The 10107-nt window shown below is 34.3% G+C and overlaps 1 protein-coding gene across 6 annotated transcripts; it reads left to right on the top strand.

Annotated features, from left to right (window-relative positions):
* The first annotated feature begins 961 nt into the window (after positions 1-961).
* On the top strand, positions 962-6053 carry LOC139983336 (uncharacterized). Of its 6 annotated transcripts, none has more exons than XM_071996852.1 (7): positions 963-1227; positions 1721-3228; positions 3454-3662; positions 4208-4284; positions 4542-4600; positions 5025-5069; positions 5592-6053. In XM_071996852.1, exons 2-7 carry the CDS (start codon positions 3052-3054, stop codon positions 5625-5627), a joined length of 603 nt encoding a protein of 200 aa, XP_071852953.1. In that variant the 5' UTR covers positions 963-1227; positions 1721-3051; the 3' UTR covers positions 5628-6053. The 6 variants fall into 6 exon arrangements, 3 of the variants coding, with proteins under 3 accessions (XP_071852955.1, XP_071852953.1, XP_071852954.1); XR_011798610.1 differs by having other exon boundaries at positions 983-1227; XM_071996854.1 differs by lacking the exon at positions 4208-4284 and having other exon boundaries at positions 962-1227.
* The last annotated feature ends 4054 nt before the right edge of the window (positions 6054-10107 follow it).

The following is a 10107-nucleotide window of genomic DNA, read 5'->3' on the forward strand; positions in this document are numbered from 1 at the left end:
ATTAACTTTTCTTAACTTTGTTGGAATAAAATCGTATTTTCAGATTTTTGTTTACAGTGATTTCTTCTCTATCCGTCGAAAGTCAGCCTTTTGTAGACATCAGAAGTTTTATCAGAAATAAATTCTGCCAGCGTACACTTTATTTGTGTTTCTTCTGCTCTCTTTTCTTTCAGTGATGCTAGTCAGTGAAACTAGTCAGTCGATACCGACTAAGAAAGGTTAGTCGGGAGAGGCACCATCCTGACTAATGTAAAACCTGCTATAAACTAGTCGGTGGCTCATATAAATTAGTCGGTAAAGACCGACTAATGTCACCAACTAATGTAACTGACTAATATACATTTACCGACTAAGAAATTGTTGATCTCCTAAGCTGACGTACTAAGATGACCGACTAAGAAATCCAACTGACTAAGGAATAAATTAGTCGGTATAGCAACTGACTAAGGCTATGTTAGTCGGGAGAGGCACCAGATGGACTAACGTTATGTTAGTCGGTGAACCAATTTAAGTTTTCAGTGTACAATGTTATGAAAGACATAATAAAAAGTGATTGTTACGTCACTAGTATACGTCATAGTTTGCGATTAAATGGAAACACCAATGAAAATCATATCGGATCAGAAAAAAAAGTATAAAGATTTTTCTATAGACTTCCACTCTTGTCTTAAATTTATTTTCAATGTATTTTTATATATTATTAACATTCACACTTTTTAATTGAAATATATATCTGTTATCATTTTTTTGTCATTTCGATGTCATTTTTTGTCATTTCGATGTCAATTTTTGTAATTGAGTTATTGTATCCAAACATTTCGTTTTAATTGTTCGGTCTTTGAATTATTCGCTTAACGGGACTACTACGTAAGCTAGAAATTGATTTTATACATAGAACGTTCTTCCATTGCATTATTGTATGACTAGCTTTGCAGGGTCGTTTTGGTATATCAAAGTCTATGGGTATGGAAACAAAGCATCAACTGAGGTTAAGCCTATATTTACTGATCGATAAAGCTGTATTGTATATCACAAATCTACTAGGCGTATATAAATATGAACTTTGCTCATCACGGTATATACGTGTGTAATGATGAGTTTTGGGAACACACACAACGACGCCATCTTAATTAAGAGAAAATTCATTTAGACAGCTGCAGTTTCATAAATATCTAGTGATATTTCTGAAATATAATGCCACGCTGATTGGAATAAATGTTAGCTGAGGTAAGTAAATAGATATATTAATCTTACTCATATAGTTTAAATCTAGAAAAAGACTGAGTTCATTGGCGTAGAAGGTCTAATGGAGGTTGAATGATCAGTAGTATATACTCAGGTATAATGAGCAACTGTATCAACTAACGGGATTTGTGATGTTCTGAACAACAATATCAAAATTACTAAATATCACATCACCGAAACCGTCAGGCTTGTGGTAAAATTAATCATATTATTATCTACCTGTAACCATGCTAACAGAGGCAACAAACTAGTTATTATTATACATCATATAATATCAGTACTACAAAAGACCATATCACATGTTACGTCTGTTAAACTGCAACTGCATTGACACAAATACTATGTACATTTTGCAACATGTTTCATAGTGACATACTAGTCTTACTTAATGTTAAAAAGCTATAATGGTATATGTTAGAAAGAGGACGTATGGCTATCTCTGACAGACACAACTTTTGTTTCTTTCTTTTCATAGAGATGGAACAGCAGCTTATTAAGGAGTTGAAGGAAGCTTACCACCGCCTCTACGCACACCCTCATCCGATAGCATCAGTAAATGTTAAAGCGGTGAATAATGTCTTCATAGAAGGTGGAATTGAATGTTTAGTAAACAACTCTGGAAATGTTGAAAAATGGGAATCTTTAGAAACTTATCGCAGTATAAGGTTAGACCCGAGAGTTAAATCAAATCGTCGTATCATAGAGGCAGGACCTGGATGTGGCAAGACAGCCTTGACTGTTCAACTTGCCCGTGATTGGCTCATTGGTGGACCAGGGTCAAGTTTAAATGGCGTGAAAGTCCTGATTGTAATGAAAATTTGTGAACTGGTAGGAGTGCCTTCAATTTATGAATGTATTAAACAGTCGTTACAATCTGACTCAATTCTAACTGTTAATAACATTAAAGAGGTACTCCGCCAAACCTCTTCTGTTTTATTTGTTTTGGATGGTGTCGATGAATATATTGATTATGGTAGCAAAGTTAAAAATGACATTTTGGCTATTATTGAAGAGGAAATGTTTCCACACTTTGAAGTTGTCCTCACAACACGTCCACCGAATGTACCGGAGAGATACTCAAAAGACGTTAAACGTATTCGTCTAACTGGATTCGACAGACTTACTCAAGATAAGTATCTTCGTAAAGTTGTAACGAAAGATGATGATGATGCAACAGAGAGAATCAGAGAATCTCTCCAGGATAATCCCATTCTTGGAGATCTCTGTCGGGTTCCATTCTTCTTTATTATATACGCACATATTACACATGATAACTACAGTATCAAACGATATACGACAATCACGGGTTACTTTCGTAATATGATTTCATATTTCCACGATCATTTCAAAAGAAAGTTTTACAAGCATAATCGGCATACACACGTTGATGATGAATCTAATCATTCAAAGCTTAACGAGGTAGCTTATGAAAGCCTGGTTGGATATTCCACTGAGTCTTGGACTAAAGTCTACCTCAGTAAAATTCTAGGAAACGGTTTTTCGATCTATATTTACGTATTGGAATCTTTGTTGAAGTTCTTGAGAAGAAATCTGCAGGTGCTAAGTTGGCAAGTATTGTCTCAAGAATAGTCAGATTTAATCATAGTTTGTTCTGTGAATGGTATGCGGCAAATTACGTTGTGGATGTTATTACCAAACTTGGCAGTAAATTTGGGACCTCTAGTGACGAATATTTAATTGAGTTGTTAGAGGATTCATATCCATCTGATTATCAGCACCTTTATCGATTTGTCTGTGGAATATACCCTGATGTAGCTAAACAATATTATACACTACATCCAAGGTATGGAAGGCAGCGAAGAATTTACAATTCTCTGTCTCCTGGAGCAGATTGGGAGCAGTCACGCTGTTATGGAAACTGTGAAAGAGCTCTGTTCTAAACCCATCCATTTATCACATGTAGACAGCAAACTGCTCCAGAGGTCAACGCTACAGATACTGGCTATAGCTTCTCACAATAAGGTACAAATTAAAGAAAACTTTTACATAAGTAGCATCTCTATACATCTTAACTTGCAATATTAGAACGATGTTATTGAAAAATAATAGAAGTGCCATCCTTGCCGAAAAGTAAAGTAGGACCATCGTTAAAACTGATCATTGTCCATATAATAGTAATAGACACATATATATTCAACTGAAATATTAGCTTCGGATGTTACTTAATAATATATTTCTGCATCTCAGGTTACAGTTGCACGTTTAATGCTGCATGAAGCCATAGACTCGGTGGATGTTTCTAGAAATGAAATTGTACTTACTTCCGGCCTTCGTCTATCATCTCAAACTACTCTTGGTCAACTCTGGATTGAGATGATTGCGAATAATTGGACAGAGCAATATTTGCAGGATCTATTTATTTATGCCGCCAGTTGTGAACACTTAAGCTCAGTTGCGTAAGTACTGAATTCACCTGTTTATTTTAGAAGTATTTCACTTACATTGACGCTTCTAGAGAATATCAAATGTTGTTTGTATCAGCTTGTGTTGGACAGCTTTAGAAAGTGTTAAAACAACACAGTGAGGATTTAATAATCCGGATTCATATGTTCGATTGTGTAATCAACCGATAATTACAAATTAACTTACTAAATTAATTCTTATTTCTGCTCTCGTAGAACAATGAAATACAATTTTATTAACTGCAAGTAATTCAATATTTTCAGAACCCATGGATATGACCAATAATATAATACGTTTATTAATGAAGCTTTTAAATTATCGACTTAGCCCAGTGTCGATCAACATTTTCTAACTAAGTAAAGTCATAAAAGGGAATGTAATATCATTGATAGTTTGAAATCGTGAAAATGTTAATATATATCCCGGGTTTAATAAAATGATGGAAGTTATTAATCCGTGAAAAATTTGTTTACACATGATGTTATTTTATTTGGATTCATTTTTTTTTTGTATTGCATATCTGTCTTTACGTTTATAGATTTTCATTCTGCTTAATGCCTCGTCGTTTTAGTGACGTTTCCAGTCTATCAACGCTTCATGAAAAGAAAGTGCAAGGTATTTGCATCAGATCTCATTATTATTGCCAGAGTAACAGAAACAAAATATACCGGGTTAAATGTATTGACATGATACTTCATAGAAAATGTAATTCTCATTAAATTGACAATAATAACGAACAACTTTGTAAAGGTTTAGTATAAGACACTTTGTACTTTGCAATGATGTTATCATATATGGTGTCAAAAAGCTCGTTTGATCATTTTGTTTGTGTCTCCCGTATAATTAATTCAATGTTTGCTATTGGTTTGCAGTTCTGTGGTATCCTTCACTAGTCTCATTTCGTTTAAATATACAAACTGGATTTTGGGAGGTAAGACTGTATGTTTAAAAAGAAAATATTTTTCTCATTTAAGCCTACGTTTTAATGAATATATATGTTCCAGCTACATTTTTGGTAGGTTTTTCATTATTTGTTTAAGGACTGCCAACAATAAACACAGGTTTTCATACAAGTAAATATAGGAACAAACACACGCCGCTTTCATATATATATTAAGGAACGCAAGTATGCGACGGTTTATTTACACAGTAATATCAACATGATAGTAATTAACTAAATCGTAACCATATGGTTAAACGGAATGCTTTAAACAACGACTCCCAAAATTCACAAACCATAGCTTTCAGAAAATGTACTTAAGTTTTACGGAGACGATGGTTTTAGCTAACCATATCTGTAAAATATCATCGCTATATAAGAAATATAAGAACATCATTTCTGTTTCGTTTTATAGCACACGAGTGGCAGCCAGATGACAGACGAGGAACTTGAAAGGGAGGTAGGTAGAATATTCTCAATACTGCTATAATATCCTTTGCTATCTGTTTCAGAATTGTAGGAGACATTCCCACATCTGTGCTTGTTGTACATAATAATTTTATGTAATGCGAATTTAAAGCGTGTGTATAGAAGACTATATAGTGACTACATAAAGTATCATCCTACACGGAAGAGACTACATTTATAGTTTCTCAGTAAGCAGAATAAATCATACGTCGTTAGACAAGCGGTATTAATGAGGTTATTACAGGACGATTTTAATAAGAAACTAAGATAGTTACTTACATCGTCGCCGGATTATCAGACAATTGCTGGTCTTATTTAATTATCCTCACAACAAACGCCGCACCGATTCAGATATACTTTATATTTATTTTGGTTGTAATGCTGTGTAAGGAAACAATTTGCTTCTGGTCATAAGTACATTATGACAAGCATGATTTACCAAAATGTCAAAAGTATACATAAATGTATAACTATTGTTTGTGTAATTTTATTTATGTTGTTTTTTCTTTCTCAGATTACAATGTGCAAAGAGATGTATCCAACCTTATAATGGGCACTAACTATTATACGTGGCAGTAGTGTAAATTATCTTCAGACGTTTAATAGGAACGCGACTATTTCTAATACATATCCCATTTAAAACTGGAACATGACTACCAATTGCAGTTAGCTATTAATGTACTTTCTATTATTCGAAATTGCAATAAGGGTATTATTTTATTTGTTATTTATCGCTTAAGATGTTTCTTTAAATTTGAGTCCCATAATAATAAACATCAACTCCTAAGAAGATTGCTTGTAGTGTGATGAAGACTTGAACAATCCAAAACGACTTAAAACGACGCCGATGAATACTGTATTGTTTTCCAGAACGCTTTCAACATATTCAATCTTGATGATCTTACAGGGTGAAAGAATCGTTGATGATCGGTTTTACATGTAACTCTGGAATACTGTATCTATGTGGTCAAGTGAATCATAAGATTGTAATGATTGTTGAATGATATTTAACTCAAACATCGTGATATCGGTTTTGGTGACTATGAAAGCTCTGTGTATTTGTCGTAGCGTTCATGTTTTTTGTTATTTTCAGTAAATGTTAAATGTAAACCTTTCTTACCTTAACTTTTCAGATTTATGGATCTAACATAAAATGCACTTTCATTGTATCAAGATGTTGACAAATACACACCCTTAATAAGTGAGTAGTTTCATTTCTGCAAGAGAAGGACTTATATGTCAATTCCATCTCTTGATAAGAAAGCGGGATTTTTATTCATTATTGTACGTATGAAATTGGTTTACCAGGCCAACATCGAACAATGTTTAATGACTTTACAAGAGCTCTGGAACCACATGTAGCATGAAAAGAACAGTTTTATTTTTGGCTGATGAAATAAATTGGAACATATTCTAAGCTCGTGGTGAAGTTTTCATTCAGTTTATATGTTATGTTATATGTTATTTTCGATATTACAACGTTAGTAGCTGAATGTTTTGTACCAAACTGAAATTGAAACAAAGCAGGTGTGATGTCAAAGATGCACACTGATATATCCAACTTTCTTTGACGAAATTGTGATGCCTTAACATATGAATATTATAGTCTTATAGAGGTGTTGATAACTTCACAAAATCTAAAGCAAACTTGGAATTGTATCCAATCTAAGGTCAAAACAAGAACAATTTAACACAACATATTCATTGTCAGTTTGCAACTATGACATCACAACTGTTTGCTTCAAATCCATTGTTGGTACAAACTGTGAGAATTCAACGGTCGACATCTCAAAAACGACATGTAGCAAATTTCACCAGTATTATTGGCATAAGTTTTTTTTTATTATTCATAAACATTAATATTATTAATTAATAATTTCTTCAGGACTAACATATTAAAATAGGATTACTATGTTCTAAAATATATATCGTGGTTTATTTAGATCTGTAAATTAAAGGAAGCTGATACTAGAGATTGTATCAGTCAAATGTTTTTACTTTCTACCAGAAAATACACATAAAGTATACAGAGTTTAAAAGATAGTAATTATCAAATATTCTTACACATTAACAGTCTCGATAAATGGTTTAATGGAACAATTTTTTATTGTCTACTCTTCACTTTTCCAACCTCTCGCGTAAAGGTTAACATAACGGAACAAGATACTTTCCTACTAAGGCTCCCACTTGATTAAGTAATACACATGTAACATTAAATGCAGCTGATTACGTATTCCTACGAGATATCTTAGAGAGAAAGTATTTCCGTATCCTTCCCTACGGTGGATGCCAGTAGGTGGTCTTTGAAGTAAATTCACTTACCAACTTGTTGAGTTATCCTTTTAACATGTGAACCATTCTGAACGCTTGGCTAAGCTATCGTTGTCCTAAGTTGATTTTTCCTCAAATGGTAACCATCTTTTTTTGGGAATAAAAAAGTTAAACTTCCTCTGTGAATAAATCGAGTAGGGTAATATTATAAAGGAAAGAGAGAAAAACAATCCTTTGAAAGCTGAATTGCCAAGAAGACATCATTCACTCAGTTGTTGCCAGATGTGTTCACAAAAGCATCACCCAATTTGAAAACAAAAGGCATACCTTTGCTATACAAACTGCCATGAATGCAGCCGAAAATTTCAAGGATATTGTTTTGACTTTTATATTTTTAATTTTAGAAATCAACTTCAGCTATTAGAATGATATCTCTTTAACGGCTTACTTCAAGACAGTTTTTTAACACCAAATTAATGTCTTACGGTTTAATATGCAGCCGACGCGCTCCTGATAACCTAGTCTTGGCCAAGTCGTTTGTAATACTCTTTCTCTCGCGTACATACATGCCTCAGAGTCCGTTTATGTCCATCTCGAATGTGCTTGCCTGCTGTATTATTAAATGGCCAAGGATCTGTCCGTTACAAACTTATTGAACATTTCTCCAAAGAGGGGCGTGAACTTATGCAAACATAAAATCTTTATTCATATTTAAGTTACGAAATTGCATGTCGCGTGAGATCGTGTTTCTTCCACAGCCGTCTGGCAGAGTACAAACCAATCTAAGGCCAAGCGATTGTTCACTGAGGGAGGGAGGACATGAATAAGTATTCTAACTTTGAATGTGTGTAGCACTCACACCCGCTTGATTGATAATGTCCAATCAACGCGCTACGTTTAACCTTGTCAGGTCTGCCCGCCCAGATAAAACGATAAATGATAGTGCCAAGAACTTTCAGGAAATCTAAAGGGGGATCAGGGAGTACCTGGAAAAGTTAAACCAATTGAGAAAGGCCGAACGTCATAACAACGGTGATCCTAGCCTGCCGATGGGAATGCGGTTTTAGTAAACGTTTTAGACCGGAAAGCTTAGGAGAGTAGTTGAACTTTCACAAATCAACACTTTTATGGGTGAAGGTAACACCTAATACTGTCACCAAATACAGTCCATTTCAAGCCATGGGTAAAATGAAAATGGGGAGTTCTTGTGCCCAGTGGGCCCAATGGGAAAAGCGAAAGCTTATCATAGTAAACTCTGAGCCCGAACGGCCTCACAAAAGTGAAAAAAAAAAACATTTACAGTATCTTGTAGGATCCTCAAACGTGCCATCCAAGAAAACAATAGTACCATCAGCATACTGCTATATGTTTATCTCGTTATCCAAGATTTCAATGCCTTTATATGAAATGACTTAAGATCAAATAATAAAACCAGATACGGATAAACTCGTTGTTCATGATTCTATCACTACTATTGGAATATAAAGTACTTATCCAGGTTATAATCCTCTCGCCAAATTAAAAAATTCAAGATAAAATTCCACTGTATCCTATCGAAAGCTTTTGCAAAATCTAACAGAAAAAGAGGACCACTTTTCTTAAACGAAGAGCAATAGTCTATAAATCCAATACAAAACGAATGTTCCACCAAAAAAACGGTTTAAAAAAATATATATATATATTATTTATAATTTTTATTATGATTATTTTTTATATATATATATATTTTTTTACATAAAAACCAGTTTGATCTGCGCTTATAATAGAGTGAAGAGTGTGGTTGATTCTTGTGGCTGTTGGTGAGCAATTATTTTGTAGTCAGTGTTCATTAACAATAAAGAAAGGTAGTTGCTAACTTAAAAATCATTACCAGGATTGGGGATTAGCGTAATAATAGCATGCCTTTCCTCTCTGGTTCATATAGTAGAAACATAGTCATGCTTAGGGAATCGACAACAAAGGCTCCAATTAGCGGCGGTAACTGCTTTTAACAAACCTGCTGTGAGTCCATCGCCATCTGCCGTTACGAAAGGAAAACATGACAGTTTTTGTTCGAGGTTCCCAAGAATGTGGTGCTTTTTCCACCGTTTTCTACCCAATGAACACCAGATCTAGTAATTACTCCCTGAAGCTTTAAAGTCTTAGAAATGATTCAATATATTCTTGTCATCGTTTAGTCTATCAAGAACATCTTGTGAACTAGTCTGCAAGTCTGAACTTTCCAGGAGCGAAATGATATCCAGAGGGTCTCTTTTATGTTAACGTCTTGACTTTGCTAATTTTTCGAAATAATTGTATGTATTTAGATCCACCTGAAAGCAGGAACTCGAGAAGAAGCCATCATTGGCTTATCAAAGCCGCAAGCTGACCGAAGTCAGTCTCTTAGATTCATATTTAACGTCCATGATTATCAATTGTCTAGTGTCAACAACTCTGTAACTGGACGACATACATTAATCTTGCAGTGACTCAAACCGATGACCTTATGATTGAAAGGCACCGGCATCGAAAGGTACAATAATTACTGGTAACATTTATGACATAAATTCATGACACATTTAAAACACTCATGGCTTATACGATATGTATCGAAACACGTCGCGTTTAACGTACGTCTTAAATCTCAAGGTATAAAACGAAATGAACGTTCACAAAGTTCATGTCCCACGAAAAGCGGTCAATTTGTCCAATATGTTGCATGGGGGAAAACCCTCCAACAGTCATTGTTTCCTGATTCTAGCCGATCACTTCCTTCTAAG

Source organism: Apostichopus japonicus, chromosome 16 (assembly GCF_037975245.1).
Source record: "Apostichopus japonicus isolate 1M-3 chromosome 16, ASM3797524v1, whole genome shotgun sequence".
In the NCBI taxonomy this organism is placed as follows: domain Eukaryota; kingdom Metazoa; phylum Echinodermata; class Holothuroidea; order Aspidochirotida; family Stichopodidae; genus Apostichopus; species Apostichopus japonicus.